Consider the following 21,449-nt stretch of genomic DNA (forward strand, 5'->3'; position numbering starts at 1 on the left):
CAGATGCAGACGGCTGCAGAGCAGATGCAGACGGCTGCAGAGCAGATGCAGACGGCTGCAGAGAGCAGATGCAGACGGCTGCAGAGAGCAGATGCAGACGGCTGCAGAGAGCAGATGCAGACGGCTGCAGAGAGCAGATGCAGACGACTGCAGAGAGCAGATGCAGACGGCTGCAGAGCTCGGCTGCTTTAATATCTCAGAGTGCTCCTGAACGGAGCAGCAGCTGTTTTCCAACTCCGTCCCACCTTCATCCCTCTCGTCTGTTTGATTGACAGCTCGGGGTTTACTGTAAATTACAGAAATGAATATGGAAAAGTGATGAAAAGGCAGAGGGGGGGCTGAGCACCCCCGACTGTTTTGTCACTGAATCCTGCGCCTGAACCCCGCTGATTATTCTCTTATTTTAGCGTGTTGCTGCATGCGCTGATAGTCAAATGTAAAGTGATACGAAAATAATGAGATGGGGGGGGGGGGGGTGATAAATATATATTTGTTTTGTGTTTTATTATTGCGGCCATCGGTTTGGCTTTAATGTCGGTGGCAGAGATGGGGGGGTTGATTGTCATCAATTCTGGTCCTGGCATTTAGAGCGGCCTCTTCAAATACGAGGATTTGAAATGCAAATCCGGACGCCGGCCGGACGAATGAGCGAAGAGGCTGCACTTCTGATGGCGGGGGCTTTTTATCGGGGCCTCTTCCTCGCCGCACTCAGATCCCCGACTTCAGCGACTGATGCCGTTTATCGGCTTTGTTTGCAGAGAAAAAAGGAAAAGCGCTGAAACCTCCGGGGAAGACTTCGATTAGGTTCCTTTTTTTATTTTCCACAGACACTGGGAGAAAATATGATTCATACTTCTCCCCCTCGCTCTGACGCTACAGTTATTTAAACATCAATAGCCATGTGTCTTCTTTAGCACACACTCTTTCTCATATTGATATTTGTGTATGATCATTACTTTTGGCCCTTTGTTATACCGCGTCAGCTTCAATAGGTGCAAGATCCGATACTGCAACCTCTGCATTCCCCCCAAAAAGCCGATAAACTGCACTTCATTGTGTCGGGGGGGGGGGCTCAATATCACAGAGAAACTCGGAGTGAGCGTGAAGTTCACAACTTTTTCAGTTCAGAAAAAGGAGACGATAAAACAAACGCCTTTGTTCTGAAAAATAAAAATGCTCCTTTTGGCCTAAAAGCTTTGTGCCCCCCCCAGTTGAAAAGACAGAAATGCATCTCCACTGCAGCCAAATGCTACAGGACAGATGAAGTGGCCATCTTGAGATCGTTTGTCATCTGTCGGGCAGAGTTGACCTTGCAGCGAACGCCGACCGTGGCACTGATATCATCTTTTATGGAGAGGGATGGAGAAGGAGGAGAAGACGGAGCGATGGAGGGATGATGGGAGGAGAGGGGGGGGTGTTTTTTTCTGAAATAAAGACAACATTTATGCCGCAGCGCCTTGGCAGCGCCGGTTAAGAGAGACACAAACATGGAAATCCATTACGGAACGCCTCTTAAAAGTGTGACCAATCCTTGTTCAGTCAATTAGAGTCTGCAGACTGAGAATATGATGTTTGTCTCTTTAGCCCCCCCGAAGCATACAGATCAGTCGGGGGGGGGGTGGAGGAAAGATGGAGGCCATGCTCTGCTTATCTCCCTTCTTCTCGTCTGCTCTCCTGCTTTCGCTGCGGCGTACAAAAGCGTTGGTGTGCGGCGCTGCCATTGTTCCGCCTGTTTGTAGAACTGGCGGAAGGGTTGGTGGGGGGGGTGCGACCCTTAAAGTTAGGGTGGGGGGGTAGTAAATAGGCCGGATAAGATTTGAAATCAGTGCGGCCTTCGTCCCGCAGGACTTCGAGGAAGTTGACGGCGGTTTGACCTATTTGACGTGATGAGGTGGGGTGGGGGCGGGGGGGCTGATAGGTGGCGGCGGCGCTCTCTGTCACACTCGGCTGTGTCACGCCGGCTGGATGGATGCCTGCGTCCGCTGCAAGCTGCTTGAACGGGGGAAGCATATGGGCGTACGAGAGCCTCGGCCCACCTCATGAATATTTGATTCATACTTCCTGTGCGTGCACGTGTGTGCGTCCGTGCACGTGTGTGCGTCCGTGCACGTGTAAGACGGAGAGAAAAAGAGGAGAAGAAGAAGAAAAATGAAAAAGTGGAAGCAAAGCTCTCTTTCTTTCTTTTGTGGCATCATAATTGCTGATCCTCAATACAAATCCTTCAGAATGAAGCTCACATAACACTGTAATCACAGATATGTTGGGGGGGGTGAAGAAAAGTGTTCTTCCATAACCAGTAAATATGGGGGGGGGACAAAGCACCCCAGTGTCCCCCCCCAGAGCACTTTAGTACAGTAACTGCTGCGTTCAAAAGGGAAAATGTAACCATATCTGTGTTTTAAGGCTGTGAGCGCGCCGGGACGTCCGTTCCCACGCGCCCCCCCCCCCAAAAAAACGTCCCGTTTACGGCTTTTTTTTTCGTCTTCGATGGAACAACGGCGCTCATTGAGCCGCCGGGCGTTACCCTGGCAACCGCAAAGGTCAGCGCGGGTGTGGCTGGACGCACAAGGACGGCACTGACGGGAAAATTGGGTTATATGTGATCAACTAAGTTATTAATCAGATTAAAATGGATTCCCTCGGCCTGCTGTTTAACCAGGGGGGGGGGTAAAGACAGAGTGAAGAGGGATGGAGGGGCAGAACAAACAGGCCAGTGTTTACACACTCAGGCATTGTTTTTGGGGCTGAAGTCATCGCCGTCGTCTGAAAACATGCGGCCTTGCCACGCCGCCCCCCTTCCCCACGCCTCATCCAGGTAACCTCTAATCCTGATTAAATCACTGTCATTGTGTGAATGCTTTACAGCAGGGGAAGAAAAGCTGTCAACGTTCAGGACATTACTGAGTGTATTTTTGGTATTTATAAACTTGATAGCTTTAAAATATTGACAATATGCCTCATAGGAAATGAATGAGAAGTCTTTAAATTTCAAAAGTTTAAGTAAATTAACAACAAACCTTTAAATATATTCATGGGCTATGTTTTCATCTTTGTAGTAATTTAAAAAAAAGTAGTTTAGCTAATATTTTAGCAACATGCTAACGTTTTTGGCTAATTTGTTATCTACTGAGATAAATATAAAGTTAAGCTTCCACTTTAGCGACAGACTAACTAACGTTTTTAACTTATTTAGTCTACCAAGAAATTTTAGCCTATTTTGGAGTATAGCTACTATTTAAGAAACGAGCTAACTTTTTTGGCTAATTTGGGATCTACTATGTTTTTTATGCCAATTTGAAGTTTAGCTAATATTTTAGTAACATGCTAACGTTTTTGGCTAATTTGTTATCTCCTGTGGTTTTTATAGGCTAATTTAGAATTTAGCTTATATTTTAGCAACATGCTAACGTAATTTAGTTTAATGAAGAATTTTAGGTTATTTTGGAGTTTAGCTAGTATTTAAGCAATGAGCTAGCTTTTTTGTCTAATTTATTACCTACTATGGTTTCTTATGCTAATTTGAAGTTTAGCTAATATTTTAGCATCAGGCTAACGTTTTTGACCTTTTCAGTTTACTGAGGGATTTTAGGCTATTTGTTTAGTTTAGCTAGTATTTAAGCAATGTGTTAGCCTTACTTGGCTAACAAAGCATCTACTGTGGTTTTTTTTTAGGCTAATTTGGAGTCTAGCTAGTACTTAAAAAACGAGCTAGCTTTTTTGGATAATTTGTCATCTATTATGTTTTTTTTTTTTTTTTTTTGGAGTTTAGCTAATATTTTAGCAACAGGCTAACGTTTTTGACTTATTTAGTTTACTGAGCAATTTTAGGGAATTTTGTAGTTTAGCTAGTAATAAAGCAACAAGCTAACTTCTTTGGCTAATTTTGCATCTACTGAGGTTTTTTAGGCTAATTTGGAGATTTAAGCAACTTTACAACAAATTTTACAGAAATTTAGGTTAACTTTAGCTCTCTTTCATAGTCCTTTAACAAAATTTTGAGTTTTTTATTAAATGTAACATTTCACAAATAGCTTTTGCATTTCCATTTTCAGCAAACGCTTCAGCAACTTCAGCAACTACTTTCAGCAAAAAGCATTCAAACTATTATTTTTGAAGGTAATGCAACTTTTCTAGTAAGAATTAGCAGCGGCCCCCACCCCCATATTTCCCTAATAAAACAAAGCGGCGCTCTAAATCCGCTGGCTGGGATTTTCGGCGAACGATGCGGTTTCCGCGGCGCTAAGAGCATCCTGCATCTGCTAATGTCATAATGTCGCCTGCTTATTCGCCTCGTCTCGTTTCCAACTTTACTTTGCTCCTTCATGTCGGAATCAAACGAGTTTTAGCGAGAACTCGGGAAACTTATTTGTCTTTAATTGCCACAAACACGCGTCGCTACCTGTGTACATATTTATATATGTGTGCTTTTTTTGTTGTTTTTTTGTTTTTTATTAGTATCACGGCACGTCTCCATTGATGTGGGAGAGCAGAGGAAATAAAAGTTGACATAGTTTCTTCTCTTTTTTATTCCCCCCCCAGCCCCCTGTTTTCCCCTTCCTCCGCCTCGCTCTCTGTTGTTTTTTATATATCCGTGTTTTTTCCTTGAAGTTGCGGCGGCGTCGTCTCATTATGTGTCGACTAGCTGTGTAAGTGTAGTTATTATGCCTGTGTGCCTTTGCCTGCCGCCGGTACTGTTTTCCCTCTCTGTCTCTCTGTGTTTCTTCCTGGGAGGATGAGGAGCTTTATGAGTACAACTCCTCTGAGGCGTCCTCCTCACATGTCGGGGCGCCTGGGGAAGGGAACGTTGCATTCTTAAGAGGAGCAGCTCAAACCGAACAAAGTCTACAGGAGTCGGCGAAGAAAAGAAACAAACAGCAAACTAACGAGACGGGAAGCAGAGATCATGTCAAATATATCGAGTTAGAAGGCCAATTTATAACCCATTGTCTCATGTTGTGCAATATTGAAAACCGTGCACACTTATGCCGCTCCCAGTGCAAACTGGAGGGGGGGGCACATAGACTTCAGCATAAAAGTACTTGATTAGCACTCCAGCAAACAAATGCACAGACTTTTATACATATGTATTTTACTCCAGAGCGGCTCCCACGCTGCTTCCCAAATAATGAATGGAGGAATTGTCGTGTAACTTTGCAATCATCCGCCATTCGTCTCCATTTCCTTATCGAGTGCAACCGGAGATGAACCCCCCTTTACTGTCGCAGAACTTTTGACATTTGTGACGAGAGACGGATCAGAGGAGCAACAGGTGAGGCAGAAGGAACCCCTACTTGACCTCTGGGCGCTGTGAAGTGTTCGTACGGGGAACGCCACCTCCCCTCCACCCGCCGCCACGCAACGAGAGCCCGCGGAAGAGCCTCGCCAACAGCCGTCTTCCTCTCAGAACAAGACAGACAGACAGACAGGCCTCCAGATGGCTTAATCACTGGAGGAGCCCGTGCCCTCCAGCAACGAGGAGAGCGAGAGCCACCGAGAGGGAGGGATGGAGGGAGAGGGATCCCGGAGTGTGGGAAAGTGAGGGGAAAAGAGGGAAAGCTGCTGGTCCAAACAGACGAAGACGAGAAGGAAAAAACGTTTGATTCAGAGGAATAAAATCTCCCTCAAACGTTTACGACCTGCTGACAGTCCGCTGGGCTCAAATACGTCACTCCTCATCTGCTGTGGCTGGTCATAAGGGGGCGCCGTTGCTTGAAATGCACCATGACCAGAAAAGAAAAGGCGTAAACTACGTTTAGGTTTAGATTGGGTTTACGATACGTGAAGATTTTTGTTCCTATATTAACCCTATAAAACCCTTTGTATCATATTTGATACACGAGAGCCGTATCTCATTAGCATGAATCAAACTTTCCTTAAAAACCCATCGTGTCTGACTTGATTCATGTTTCCTGTCCTGTAGTTCACCATCAGTCCACTAGAGGCAGTAGAGGGACTTTTTCTTCTCTTTTCAAAATGGCTGCCTCCATGAAATCTCAATAACACTTTTGGCGGGAAAAAAGTTGAGCTAATTTTCAACAACAACTCAAATATAGTTATTCATTTTATTACATGCTTCATTGAAAGAGAGCAAAATGTTTTGATAATTTATTCTTTATATTACAGTTACACCAGGATAAAAATGTGTGGATCAAATTTGAGACATAGGGGGATTTTTTAACTTATCTCAATATTTTTGCATCTTATTGTGAACAAAAACGAACCAAATCACCCGAGATATCACAATTTATACCATTTATACGTCAGGAAAAAATCATTTGTGAAAATGCTTTTCTGTGGATTTCATCAAAGGGTTAAAAAAAAACATCTTAATGGTAAAAAAAAAAATCTGCCAATTCTTTGGGGTAGTGGGTTTTATGGGGTTAAAGATAAAATGCAAAGTCTGCTATTTTTTAATGAATTTGCTTTAAAATGACTTTTGTTTTCACCACTAGATTAACAGACACAGCAGTTCATCGGTTTGATGTGGTAAAGCTGGTTGTGTTTATGGTCAACCGGGACTTCATTTTTTAGAACTCTTAAATTCTGCTTCTCTAGTGGTTTAGCTTTAACCACCACAGGTGGATATCTACAGGGGAAAGATGGTCACACCTGAACAGGTGACCTGCAGGAAGTATCAAGGAATCAGTGAAGCCGTAGAGAAAAAATGTTCATGCTCGGAAGACAGGTACAACAGGTAAGGGGCAGTAGATGAGACACAGGTGTTTCATTGATTTAACCCTCCAAAATCCTGGGGGATAATCAAACAGCCCTTTAGTGCTGAGCCCTTCACGTGGAGCATTTCTTCACCGTCAAGAAGTTGCCAGTACTCGCACCTCAGTAAAGACTAGTCCAGGGGTGTCCAAAGTCTGTCCTCGAGGGCTGGTATCCTACAGGTTTTCCATCCAACCACTCAATGAAGCTCCTTATTGGCCAAACACACCTGATCAGGTAACCAGCAGCAGACACAGCAGGTTTTCTTTTTTTGAAAAAAAAAAACATTACTTGAGATTTCTAGAATTTTGATGAAGTTTTGCACATACATGTAATAGAAACGCTGCTAATGGCCCCTTAACCCTTTAACTACCAAACCCTTTATTTCACTTCTTACTCATTCAAATGTATTCAATCATGGACCAATCCTGACTGTGAGGTGGTCGGATACTTTGGTTTTACTGTCTTAATCTTATTTTGTAACCGGTGTGTACACGAATATGTACTTATAGAACCTTTGCTGTTGTCCTCACTGCTGCTTTTGTTTTAGTTGTTTCGTTTTTACAATTACTGTTTCAAGAACAAATCTGGACAAAGTCTTGAACTTTGTGTTAATCTGTTTTAAAGGCTCAATAAAAATATATTTGGAAACAAAATAAAACTGACAAACTGAGATAAAATGTAATAAAATCCAATCTACGACCCTCCACGGACAGACGACTGGTCAACCCCCATACGGGGTCATGTGACTAAGACTCTGGGGGTCCTGTTGAACCGCGTCTTTCTCACTCATGAATCGACCGATCCGCGTCCGTCAAGTGAAGGAGGTGAACGTCTCCCACCAGCAGCGCGGCGGCGGCGTCCATGAGGGAAAACCCGTCTAATTGAGGACATACGTTCCTCCTCTTCTGTCTCGTCTACTTCTGAAAGCGTAAGAGGTGCTCAGCTCCGAGCTCTGCCTTTCCCGCCTCGGAAATCCTCTCCAGCTTGTCAATCTGAAGTCCTACTCTACATGTATCACTCTAACATGAAGGGGCGGCGGCGTTTGAAGAATGTAACGCTTCATGTTTGATAATGCACGGCTATAGATGGGTCTACACTGCAGCCAAGTATTGATTGTGTTCAGCACATCCACAGTACAGCAAACGGGGGGGGGGGGGTCATATCAGTCTATACGCTGTAGTGGACTCCGGTAAGCAGATACCTCGTGTGATTACCTCGGGCCGCGGCTCTCGTTAATGACATTTATCGATGGATCCAATTGAGTGAGGCGTGGGGGCGTGTCCGAGCCCCCGTATGTGTCTTTATGCCCCCCCATGCTAATACGGAGGCGGTCACTCCAGATGAGCGTGCCCCGCAACACTTCCAGGGGACAGTTTCCATATTAATGATTAATGCGGATTTGCATGCAAACCCGAAGCACGCCCCACTCCACATAATCACATTCCACCGGGTCTGAATCGAGTTCTACCGCCGCGCGCCGTCTCCGCCCACCACAGGAACGGCGCTGCTTTCTGCCCCCTCCCCACTGACAAGTGGACACACAGAGAAGGGCTGTAATTGTGCGTCTCTCTGGAACAAGCGAGCCTATTGTGTCCCATCCAGTCACACAGCAGAAGGAAGTTGAGCAGAAACTGGCAGGAGGACGTCGAAAACGCCGACCTTTCTCTGGGAGACGAGGACGGACGGATCGGGGAGCCTCCCGAACATCTGAGCAGCTGAATGTTTGTACGCTTCTGTTGGAGTAAACAGAAACTCTCCAGCAGGAAGAGGAGAAACCGAAGCCGGTGTTGCACCAACACCTTATTGATTAGCAGCCGGTTTTCTGGAGCTGAGCAGCTGCATCAACCAGAGGATGACATCACAGCTGAGAGGTGGCCCCGCCCACCTTAATGTCGACGGTGTGAAAAGTTTGCTACATTTCAACGAATACGATCATAGAAGTTGAGGAAGTAATTGCCCCCTTAACCTGACGGCAGGAGCAGCTACTCGTTAGCGCTCAGGACACCTGTCAATCACTGCTGCCGCCCAGGTCTGAATTCAGTCTCTATTCTTTGATAAATTGGGTTTTTTTCTGGACTCTGTTTCAGGTCACAAAACTAAATCTGACCAGTAAAAGTTCATTCCAGATGAGTTCTGGATGGATTCTAGTCTATTGTGGTTCTCTGGATAAAGAAAACTGAAGTTTTTAGTATTAAAACTGACGTTAAAACATTTTAGTCAATTGAAAGTCAGAAAGAAGAAAAAGAAATAAAGTGAACTGGATTATTAAATGGATTTTCTTTTGTCGAACAATATTTAAGTGCAACTTATGGGTTTAAAATTACAGTGAGAGTCACAACTGGCTCCAATTTTGTGTATTTTACCACAAATGGTCAAAATAATTTACTTTTTTTTAATCCCTGCAGACATTACACTAACTTCTATTACATTGGAAGCATTGATCTGATTCTATATGTTCTATCTGTTTCATGTTTTGAAAAAAAGGGTATTTTCTCTTTATTCTTTCTCATTTTTATCTATCATAATGGTAGCATTGAGGTAAATCCGTGTCTGAGCCTTCGTGGTTCCTGCTGGGTTTTGGTCCATGAAAATGGACCCGAATGGTTGCAGACCCCTGAGCTAGTCCTCCTCTGGATTCTGGATTTCCCTGAGCAAACAGAAACTCCACAGTCTGCTCCACCGCGTCATCCGGCAGCTCCGTTCTTCTGAAGGTTAAGTGCCGAGTGTTGGCACACTTCAAACCGACCCCCCAGGAGGAAATGAACCTCAGGAAACCGGGTTTCTGGATTACAGTTCCCTCTCACACTTTATTGGTGAACTTTTAACCCACTCACACTCCAAATAACCCCCCAGGTCTGAAGGTAAACCCCCCATGAGGAAGGTTCACCATGAACCAATGGGCTCATAGAGCAGAAGTCTAAGGACTCAGAACACAGCGGTTCAGGAGAGCAGCATCTTGTGCTAGTTCACACAGGTGTGTTCACACTGGACCGTCACGACTCTATACATCACATGTACCAACAGCTGAAGGAGGTTAGGAGCAAAATGTCAACGGGGAGCAAATCTGTCCTTTTCCTTCGCAGCTCTATTCTGATATAAGAAAGACTTGCTGTGATAGAATTCCAGCCGAACACAAACCACAATTATTCATTTCTCCTTCAGTGTAGCTAATGCCAAACTCCAAGAACTTGAAAAACGACGCACCAAAATCCACATTTTTTAAAGGTAGCGGTACTACCATCTATTTCAGTACCAGTACCAATATGGCCTTAGATTGTGGTAGCCACTCCCACCTCAGAGTGGGAGGAGTTTGTTCATCTTCAGACTTTAAAGCCAAAATCAAATCAGATAACCTTCAACGTAGCGTGTTTTTCTATGACATTTTTCTGCAGCCTTTAAGGACATAACCCGCATGTTGACCTGGGTGTGACCTTAAATGAGCGCCTCGGCCCCGACGGGCCTTCTCCCTAAAGGTTAAAGGTCGTTCCTCCACGCACAGAGGCGGAGCCACGCTCCACATCCGTCTGTCATGAGACCAAACGGGGAGCTGAACCGGTTCGTGACTCAGAAGCTGCTCTCTCCAAATGAAATTCAACATCTCACAATCATCTTGGGGTTTTTACTTCCTCGCTACCAAAACACCACTGGCAGCCCCCCCACCCCACCCGTCAACAAAAGAGCATTGTAAAAAAGAAAAGGGGGAAAAGACTTCCTTGTCGAGTGTGGAGGAGCAGCTATAACCTTAGCAGAATCATGAAAGCTGACAGTTCATTTTTCACAGGGTCATAGATCGACCAGTCTTATAAAGTAATGGGCTTTTGGGAGCCGGCTTTATGAGAACTAAGATAGTTAAGAGACATGTGGATGAGGCGGCACGGGGAGCTGGGGTCCTGCTCTGACTCATCCAGGGTTATTCCCCCCATGCTGTGGAGCGCGAGGGAGGCGCCGCACTCCCAGTAATATAAATGTGTAATAAAGATTAATCTGTTGCTAGTCGCCGGGCTGATAGCTTCTAAACTTGCTTGAAATAAGGCTGAAATCACTTCAGAGCCAATCTGGAGGCATTTAGTGAGTGTCTGAGAATCCTTGGTGGGTGTCAGGAAAAAAAATGTATATGTGTTTGCCGCGTGTGCTCGCTGCTGATGTGCAGGCAGTGGAGGGGAAATCAAATTCTGGGTTTCAATTTGTGTCGTTGCTGTGGAACTGTGTGTGTGTGTGGAGTTTGAGACGAACTCACCAGGTGCTTCCGACCTCTTCACGGCTCCGCCTCCGACTCCCAGGCCGTTGAACGGCGGCAGGCTGTCGTTGCCGTACGCTCGGAGGACGGACAGCATGTTCATCTGCTGCTCCAGGTGCTGGTCGGACTTTAGGAGTCCAGGAGGGCCTCCGGGGGACAGCAGGCCCAGGCCCGCCTGCCACGGCTTCTCCAGAGTCTGGGGGGCGAGGGACAGCGGCGGCATGGCGGAGGAGGACGCCAGGCCGACTCGACCTCTGAGGAGGGAAGGGTCGTCCTGGAGCTGCTTTGCGTTGGCCGGACTCTCCTCTTTCTCTCCGTCCATTTGCTCCTCGTCATCTCTGTCGTCCTCTTCTTCATCCATCCCCGCCTCCTCTTCCTCCCCGTCAGAGTGGTTCTGTAGCGGCTGAACGGCCGAGGGCGTCCCAATGGCGCCGTGCTCCTCAGCTTTTCCCGCCTCTTCGTCTGATCCGGTCTGCTCGTCTTCAGCGTCTCCACAGGACCCTCGCTCCCCGATCTGCTCCTCCCCGCCCACAGAGGACCCTCCGAAGGTGGGTGGCGGCTGCTCCAGACCCGGCTCTGCCTGGCCGATGTACCCCTGCAGGCCCGGGTTGGCTCGGGGTGACTCATCGTACAAGCCGCCGAACCTCTTGTAGAAGTCGCTCTGGAAGGGGTTGTAGGGCTGGTCCAGGTGGTTGCTCCAGGCGCCCTGTGGCTTCTCCCCGTCTCCATCTAGGACCAGCGCCGAGGTCTTGGAGGAGTGGACCGCCGAGGTGGCGGGGGAGCCTTCCCGCTGAATCTCTTTACCGGCGTCGGGACGCTGAAGCTGGGCTTTGCCGAGATGGTTGGCCTGGAGGTGGAGGGCCATGAGCTCCAGCGAGGAGGTGGAGAAGGAGCAGAAGAGGCAGCCGTGCCACGCCACGTTATCATGGATGGTGACGGAGGATCCAGGGAGCGACCCGGAGGCCAACTCGGGCCGCACCGACACCGACAGGTCCAGGGGTTCGTACTGGGAGCCGGGTTTCCCGGGCTCAGGGCCGCTCTTGGCGTCGGCCTTGTCTTCTCGCTCCGGGTCGGTGGGGGTCGCTCGCTTGGCCTTGGGCTCGCCGTTGTTATGGTAACGCTGAGCCGGGAGCTGCGCCGCTCCCTGGCTGTCCTTCAGATCCTTCTTCATGGAGCTGAGAACGAAGCTGTCCATGAAGGCCTGGAGAGAGCCTTGCAGGTGGACTCCGTTTCCCATCATGCTTTGGTAGGCCCGGCTCAGATCGGAGAAGCTGGGAGCACTGTCGGGGGCGATGATTGGGCCGTCGGCGGTCTTCTCGGCGTCGAATCGGCGCTCGGGGCGGTCCCGGTCATGTGATGACATCATGCCCGCCCACTGGTGCGGCAGCAGCGGACCTCCCCTGAAGTCCAGGCCGTGGGGCATGCCCTTGAAAACGTTCCGGAGGACGTCGGGCCGGGCAAAGACCCCGCCCCCTGCCTTCCCGTGGTCGTCCTTGTGGTCAGAGGAAGCGTTGTGGGCGGTGCCTGACGTGGTGGAGCCGTTCTGGCGTTCACGGTGGTGGCGCTCCAGGTGGTACTTCAGACTGGCAGACTGGGTGCCGGCGTAGTCGCAATGAGGGCATCGGTAGGGTTTCTCTCCTGAGAGGGCGAGAAGCAGAGACCAGGACAACAGTGAATAACTAGGTTTATAGAATAACCTGCGATAAACAAACGGGAACGCTGTGAGCTGAATGTGTCTGCTGAAGATGCCAGAGCTGACAGATGAAGAAGCTTTAAGGTTAAAACGCTGAATCTGTGAGCTTGCCAAAATATTAGCTAAATGCCAAATTAGAATTTGGCTAGCATAGTGCTAAAATATTAGCTTGACTTAAATTTTGCCTAAAGACCTTAAAGTCTAATTTTGCAAAAACAGCAAGCATAGTGGTAAAATATTCACTAAACTCCAAGCTAACCTAAAGAACTAAAATAAATCAAGTTTTGCCAAGAGCTAGCATTAAGCTAAAATTTTAGCTTAACTCCAAATTTAGCGAAAGAACTTAAGAAAAGTCAAATTTTGTCAAAACAGCTAGCATTATGCTAAAACTTAGCTCAACTTCAAATTTACCTAAAGAACTGGAAAAAAGTCTAATTTTGCCAAAACAAAAAACGTTTTTGATACACAGATCGCTGAAATCACTCAGAGTTTTTACGTGCCAAAAAAAAGTATGGAAATAAGCAGGATAATCTTTATAATTAACCTGCTTTTACATTAACGGATAGCAGAACTATTCATTGGAGCGGGGGCGCGTGGACCCCAGGGTCATGTAACCTCCCCGAACAATGAAAAGTGGGTCAAAGCTAAGACAGACATGCATGTCATTAGTGAAGGCAGAGGATATCGGCTGCTGTCAGACAAATGTCATTTTTCGTGGTCGATCTGAGCGGAGTTTGCCGCCACACAGCGTGTTGACCAAACAGCCCGGATCCCGTCTGCAGGGGGCGGGCTCTGCGTGCGAGAATGGCGAAGGTTTCTCCACATTTCCAGAGCTCTTCGCAGGAACACATGCGGACCATATGCTTTTGTTTTTTTTTTTTGCATGCAAAGCTGTGTGATAAAGAACAATGCGATCCACTACAGGAAAGTCAGATCAAAGTGATTCATATTACAGTTAAAGATGAGTGAATCTACACATGTTTATTTATGCTTCACATCCATATTCATGAAGGCTCTTGATGACGGTATAACAGCAGCTTTATTCTGCCAGAAGTGGATCTTCCATTGGAATGATACTTATGTTGAAATAGAACACATCCTGCAAGCAATTATAATAAGCTCAGAGTCTGAGCCAGATTTGGATTCATTAAACAATGAACAGAGAGAGGGGGAGAGGGTGGGGCGAGGGGGGGTGCGCTAAGCTTGATTTTCTTTAAAACATATAAAAGTTCCCCGAGTTGGAGGGATGACTTAAGGAAAAGCGGATTGGTACAGAAGGGAAATAATGCCAATAAAATGTTTAGATTATACACATGGAAACCATTTTGCAGAAAAAAGGCATTGTTACGCAAGGCTGGTTTGAATGATTTAAGTCGGGCTGTGTAGTAAATCATGGATATAATTAGCAAATGGCATACTGCTCAAGTAATTTATCATTATTTAGAGGGCACCATTCCAGAAAAAGACTCTGCGATCTGCAGACCTACTGCGGAGTTCTCAAATAAAGGGCCACAAACACAGACTCAATAGAATATTGATACAGCACAGAGAAGAATGGGAGGCTGCACAAAAGAAGAGCCAAGGTGGAAATGCTGGAGAGATTCAGATAACCCTGACGGAGGGAGGAGAGACGGCCATTTGATATCTTTTCTCTTACACAAGAGTGTCTGTGAAGCTTAGAGTATATTTAAAATAAACCATACGAGATGAGCTTTTAACCCAATAAGTGCTCCTCCTGCGAGCTGCCGAACAGAGGCTCGGCGCTGATTTAATAAGGAAACGTCCCTGATGCAAATGATCATTCTCAATTCCTCTAACTGGACAAAATGATATTCTACCAGCCAAATTAGACAGAAATTAGACTGATAAGATTTTTTTCCCCCCAATAAGAGGTCGTTAATGTTCATGGGAGAAAATAAAGATGAATGCGGCCGGCATACGTCACGTGCCGCGCTGTGATGTTAACCTGGAAACCGTCACGTGGTGCCAGCTTTCCATCAGCACATAACCAGACGAGCCTGTGCATCTCCTCGCGCTGCTGGCTGGCTGGCGCGTGCAAACACATGTTTATGCATGCGTGTCAGCCCCAGCCTGTGTGTAGATGTGTGTTTGCGTCTTGGAGAGCCATTTGGACCGGCTAAGACATCTGCTCCATCATACGTCAGGGGCCTGGTGTGACATCTGGGGAATATACTGTATCCTGCCTTGCAACATTACACACAATTTACTGCTAAAGGTCATTATGTACCCGTTAATCCACTTTTAATTGATATCAGCGCAAACAGCACAACCTCCCAGCCGCATGACAGATCGTCACCGCCACAAAAACCCAGGAAATTACCAACCAGCCGGGTAAAAATAGACCCAGAAACTTTTGGCTGGTGTCACTCGGATGGACTCGTCTGCACACTTGAGCCTCGGAAAGGTGAAACCTCAACAGATGAGAAGTGAAACGGAAAACTGGGCAAAGAAACGCAACTGAAGACACACGACGAGCAACGTCTGAAGAAAAGATGGAACCGGCACAACAATGAGGAAAAAAGGCAAACAGTTTCTCGTCCTTATGGTACCGTATTTTCTGGAGTATAAGTCGCAGTTTTTTTCATAGTTTATCCATTGGTACAGAACGCAGACCGGGCTGGGGCTACGGTTCTGGTACCGGCTGCTTCCCAAGGTTTCGTCTGAGTCCGACAAAACAACCCGATCCCTGATTTAATGGGAACAGCCAGCATGTCAAAAAATGACAAGATGGGGACACCCGAAACCTCAAAAGCGCAGAGGAGTCCTTAACGAGTCGTCGATATGTGACGACTCACGAATGAGAATGTTTTGACCAATCGGGAGTGAGTTCGTTGGACGTAAGCTACACAAAATCTGTCAATCAAATGCCTTGTACTTTGGGCGTGGGGGCCAGCAAGCTCCACCCACTTTTATTGAGGCATCTGATTGGTCACTTGAATAACCTGAATAATATGGTTATTCTGACCAATAGAATGACTGACAGCCGTTTATTTCTCTATAGAAGTCTCTGGGATATTCTTCGAATCACTTCCTGTTTGGAACACCAGGGGGGCGGGGTCACTCAGTCCAGTTCTCATATACAGTCAATAGTTCCACTCTGTGTAACAGAGCTTCAACGACCCACTCCACCAAAGGGAATCCACCGGCTGAGACTTGTAGTGTCTCCACTGAACCGGCAACGCTTCTACTTCAGAACCAGAACTGAACCAGTTTTTGGTTTCCTTCTTCTCTTTGAACCTGAAGCGTTGCTGCTCTATGGGCATCACAGGTCCATCTCCGGGATTCCCGCTAGTTCCGGGCGGGCCCGTCACGGACAGCTGGTTTGACGTGAACTGTTTGATTCCCGGCGAGTTGGTGGTCGGACGCTCGGTCCTCGTGTGTTCGTCTGGGTTTAAAAGCACACACTGAGGTCTCTTTAGCTATTACTGAACCAGAGAAAAGCTTGTAATATCGTCAGGAGAAACTGTTCAATTACCAAAGAGGTGGGGGGCGTGGGGGGGTCCGTATGCACAGGGGAACTTTACATATTAAGTGTTCTCTATAAAGCAGCATTAAATCTACCCTCGTACAGTATTAAAGACATTGGATTGTGGAGATTGAAAATCGAGAAAAAAAAATTCTCCTTTAACAGGAGGGGGGGGCATCAGAGGCAGATAGGGAGGGAGGGGGGGCCCGGAGGAGAGGAATAGAGAGGGAGATCACAGGTCCCCCCTGATTCATCCTGATTACAAGGTTAGGTTAAGGTTAAGTGACACGGGCGAGTCATGCCTCTTCTCTGCCTCTGCCCCCCCCACGCTCATTTAAAGGTGAGCGGGGACTCTGATTGGCTGAGCAGCTCCGCCTGAAGTTATGTGTGGCTATTGTCAAGAGCAAGGACCTTTTTATTTTTTCCACGCAGCTGCTTACTGCTAAATAGTGCCTTGTCCAGAAGGGGACAATCTGGGCCTCTAATTGCTGTCACTGAAGCCTAGATTCATTATGTGACTTTCCCATTAAAATGTGAGCATTAATTTGTATAATGAAATATCACCCTCTGCAGCGTGTTCATTAGCTCTGGCCCCCACACTGTAGTGCCACAGTCGCACAATGTTAGCTACCTAGAAAACTGCGGTTAATTTTGCTAATGGATATTTCCCCACTCACTGTTCAAGAGGAAATTAATACGGTAACATTAGCTCTTTAACTTTTGGAGGAATTCAAATTCACTTCATTCCTTTCAGGCGGCTGTTAGTCGCTCATTAATCTGGCAGAGCGCGACGCCGGCCCGGGCCGGCGGTAGGGAGGGAAGCTGCACGCCGTCCGACCCGGGACGGACGCCGGGGGGGCAGTCGGGATGCTTGAACGGCTGTCATCGGGTTATGGGAGGAGTTACAGGCCACATTTTGAGGAAGCATCAAGCTTCTCGCTCCACTTGAGTGTTGAAACCATTGACTGTATAAGAGAACTGGACTGAGTGACTCCTCCTCCTCCAAACAGGAAGTGACTCAGAGAAATAAACATGTCATTCTATTGGTCAGAATAAACATTCTTGATCTTATATTTTTAAGTGACCAATCAGATGCCTCAATAAAAGTAGGCGGAGCCTGTTGGTCCCTATGTCCAAAACGTTTGATTGACAGATTTCCTGCTTTTATATGTTAGGGGTGTGGCCTTCCAACAAGCTCACTCCTGATTGGTCATAGCGGTTGGTTAACACTTAAAATAATCTTTATTAACACATTAACAACATGAATAACGTGTTTATAGGGTGTTAATAAGACATTTATTAGTAAAAATAAGCCAAATAAACTTTACTAATATACTTAATAAGAATTATTAACATCTAAAGTCAGACTATTGTCTACAAAGGCCATAATAATAAACTGCTTACAAGCTTAACTATTATATTAACAATCTTTGTCAATCTTGACGTCTGGCTCCAACATGGCGCCGTCCGTATCGCAACAAATGGTGACTGAATCAACTTTTGATTTGGACACAAAGGGGAACGTGCCAGATTTCTGTTATATTCATGTATTTAGAGCTGCTGCAATCACACAGATTCCTCCTTGTAGAGATTTCTCCGATCATCTCTCGATCTATTCCGATAAAGTGTTCCCAGGGGTCTTTTATTAGGATCCATAAACCTGTCCTTTTCTAGGACATAGTTTCTACAGTGCGGCAGGAGTTTTTTAGGAGTTCACCTCAGACCGTTGGTATGGATCAACCCCACCCCCCTTCCCATCATCCATCTGTCTACACTCTCTCCCACTAGCTTACAGCCCCTCACGGTCCCCAATCTGGCATCATCATTCAACAAAAATGGTGATCAATATCATTTCTATCCAGTTCTGATCCAGATTCCAGCTCAGACCAGGACAACAAAGACGTTCATGGATCCATTTATCTGGAAGTGGATGAATGGGAATGGGGCGGAGCATGGAGCATGTGGCTCCACCCACTGTAGTTTCTACGTCTTTTCCAAAAAGCATTTTTTCACCTATAATGATTCACAACAGTCTGAATAAAGAAATGTAATTTTAATCTTCATTTTCTTTATCCTCCATCATCAGAAAAGTGCAACAAGAACATGTTAAAAACGCCATTTTGAATTCTTTCTAAATCTTTCTGCTGAAACCTCTCACAGATGGAGGACGTTTCAGGACGACATTACGCTCCAGCCGTCCAGAGAGCTGAAGGTCCTCAGAGTCTGACACAAACTCAGCATATATGTACCAGAACCTTCACTTCCCGTAAAACGAGATCTGGAAGCAAAACTGAGTCTGGGGCTCACTTTTATTCAGCAAAAACTCTTGTTTTTAATCCATTAGCATCAAGGTAATCTCCAATCAGATACAAAGTTCCTCCACGTTGGCTCCAGAAATAAAAACAGTTGAGACGCTCGGGCGGCCGTTCAACGGTTGTGAGGAAGAGCAGGTGTTCTGAAAGGATCCGGCGACAGGAACACCTCAGAGAAACGTCCGGCGAGAGTCTTCCTCCTCAAATGAACTCCTAACCTTGATAATCTCAGACAGGTGATCCAGGTAAGCTCCGCGTAAGGATCTTATTGTCTCGCTCAATAATTCTCCCACCAGACGTTTGTAGGTTAATTAGTTCTTACCTGCCATGAAACCTGCAGAAGTGATCCGCTCCAGGTTCTCTATGGTTCTGGTTCTGGTTCTACACTGGTTTGGATGTTTGTGCCGCAGCGACACATTTCTACAGAAAATCTGGGATGATAAATGATTCACCTTAACAGCTCTAGGAAATATAATCCTTGTAAATCATTCATAATGTTGTAAATAATAAATATGTTTTTTAAAAATGTGATTCATTATTTAAATACATGAGTTTATAGATAATAAATAATATTAACTCTAAATAATGTTTATTTTAACAACAATTCTTGCTTTTTTTCTCCAAAACTTGTTGCTTTTACATTTAATAAAAGTTTAAATTCACAAAACGAGGAACTTTAATGACTATACAAGCATAAAGAAATGATTGGTTATTGTGTGCGTAGAAAGATTTGTGCATATATGTAAATATACATGTATATTAGCGCATATACATATGTATACAATATGTATGGGTATTAACGTTTATAAGGATTCTTTTTTCATTTATGCTGTTTTTTTTATTTCCTTCATTGTCCCAAAGTGGGTTGGAGGGCTGCGGTAGACTTAATTTAAGGTGGAATTAAATACGTTTTCTTTTACCTTCTTCCCCTTTTGAACACAACATTCTGATTGTTTTTTCATTTTCTTGGTTGCTCTTTTGTTGTCTGTTACGGATGTTCTTTAATGTTCTAAATAGTGTCCAAAATGAACTGAAACGGAAACTTTAAAAGCAATAAGAAAAATGACTGAAATGAAGAAAAAATCAAAATGAGTAAAAAATGAGCCAAAAATGTGAGGAATCTTTGATCCTGAGTGAAAAATGGAGGTTTTTCTTTGTCTTTTAAAAAGTTGGGAACACTTTAGACGAGGTGCAGCAGAACACTGTTGACACAAACAATTCAAACATTTGTTAAGAGTCTAAGCCGATTTTAATATGACCTTTGTAGATAAAAGTCTCACTTTAGATGTCAATAATTCTGACTAAGTATGTTAATAAACCCTATTTGTCTTATTTCACTAATATATGTCTTACTAACAAAGATAATAATGTGTATTATTAGTGTGTTAGCTTTATTAACACATTAATAATGTTTATTAATATGTTAATAAAGATGTTAGGGACTCATATTATAAAGTGCCGTAACATATTCACCAATAGATGCCCTTTAAACCTCTTTCCTGCCCCCCATCCCATCTGAGGCCACGCCTTAATGAACCCCCCCCCACACACACACACACACACACACACATTTAAATCAGGATTTTTACTTTTTTTGATTGGAGCAGGTGAGTGATGTCACGGGTCGGAGTGGCGGCTTCATTAGAGCTAAAGGAAAAGATGAGGACCCCCCCCCTTAAATAGCCCCCACCTAAATGAGGGACTTTGTTAGGAAGCATTTTTATTTATTACAATTTCTGGGGGAAGTGTTCCCATCCGGGGGGGCGGGGGCTCTTTTTGGTGGCCATAACGAGACAAAGATGACAATTAGTGCAGAGGAGCATTATGGGAGTTTTATGGCGCCTTCATGGGGAGGTTAGAGGGGGAGGGGGGGCAGACTCACCTGTGTGTATCCGCAGGTGGACCTTCAGGTGGTGGGAGGTGCGGAAGGACTTGCCACAGTAGGGGCAGTCCTTGGAGGACGTGCCCAGAGAGCGCTCTCGGACCTGTGCAGGGGGGGGCGGGACGCTCCCCGCCGCCTTCACCACGTCCTCCCCGGCATCTGAAAAAGAGACAGAGCTGAGTGCCACTTCAAACCTCACAGAGCGGCTCCTGTGCGCCGCTCTCATCAGACGGCGTGCACGAGCAGAAGTTCACGCTGACAGACTGCTGACAGTTCAGAAGACCCCCCCCCCCCGTTAACGCCATCGCGCTCCTGTTAAGCACACGCAGGAGAAAAGGAACAAAGCCCCCGCAGACAGCAGAAGAAAGGACGGGAGAATCGGGCTGTGTCAGCATCGCAGGAGATCCCGCCGCCGCTTCCTGCGACCTGATTTTGACAGGTAGCTGTCAGAGATATGATGAGGTGATAACCGTCCTGACCCCGCCCCCCACTTCCTCAGCACAAACACTGACGGCGGCGCAACAGCCGGCTGCTATCGGCGCAGATCTGAGGATGAGTGACGACGACCCGGGAGCGCGCTGACAGCGGCGTCATCCCAGGTTGTCAGGTTGAGTTCGGAACACCTCGCCGTGATACAACGCCTTGTTTCAACGCCGCTGTCCAACACTGTGATACAATACTGTAGTTCAACGGCGTGATACAACGCCGTGGTTCAACGCCGTGGATCAGGGCCTTCAGCAGGATGACACAAACATGGACGTGCGGCCACCAGCTCCGGCCGGTCGTGGCGAGCGGCCTACACACACCGCCTTTGTTTCTTTGACTTCACTTCTCTATTCTTTACTGCTGCAGAATGCGGGCGCCGTTTCGGCGAGGGAGCATATAATCTGGAGCAGAACTGGTTTTATTTCCTAATCTGTCGACTGATTCTGCATTTGTGTGCAGAGAAAGGAAAGAAAACGCGTCTAAATTGAGCTTTTTTTAAACCTATTCTGTTCCTGCCCCCCCCCCTCACAGAGTCAAATAAGGTTTACAGAATGGAAAGACTCCAGTCAGCACCCCCCCCCCAACGTCTCCATCAGGCTGAAGGCTGTTTATCACAAAAAATGACTGTAACTGTCGAC

General features: G+C 46.2%; 1 protein-coding gene across 5 annotated transcripts in view; it reads right to left on the reverse strand.

Moving 5' to 3' along the window:
* The window catches only part of znf536 (zinc finger protein 536), a 195,035-nt gene that overhangs the window by 27,584 nt on the left and 146,002 nt on the right, over positions 1-21,449 (reverse strand). For all 5 annotated transcript variants that reach the window (XM_024295204.2, XM_024295202.2, XM_024295203.2 and 2 more), the window contains 2 exons: positions 20,326-20,484; positions 10,952-12,589 (listed from right to left, as the gene is read on the reverse strand). In XM_024295204.2, coding sequence (XP_024150972.1) covers positions 10,952-12,589; positions 20,326-20,484 — 1,797 coding nt within the window. The remainder of the gene's footprint in view (positions 1-10,951; positions 12,590-20,325; positions 20,485-21,449) is intronic.

Source organism: Oryzias melastigma, linkage group LG3 (assembly GCF_002922805.2).
Source record: "Oryzias melastigma strain HK-1 linkage group LG3, ASM292280v2, whole genome shotgun sequence".
Taxonomy (NCBI): domain Eukaryota; kingdom Metazoa; phylum Chordata; class Actinopteri; order Beloniformes; family Adrianichthyidae; genus Oryzias; species Oryzias melastigma.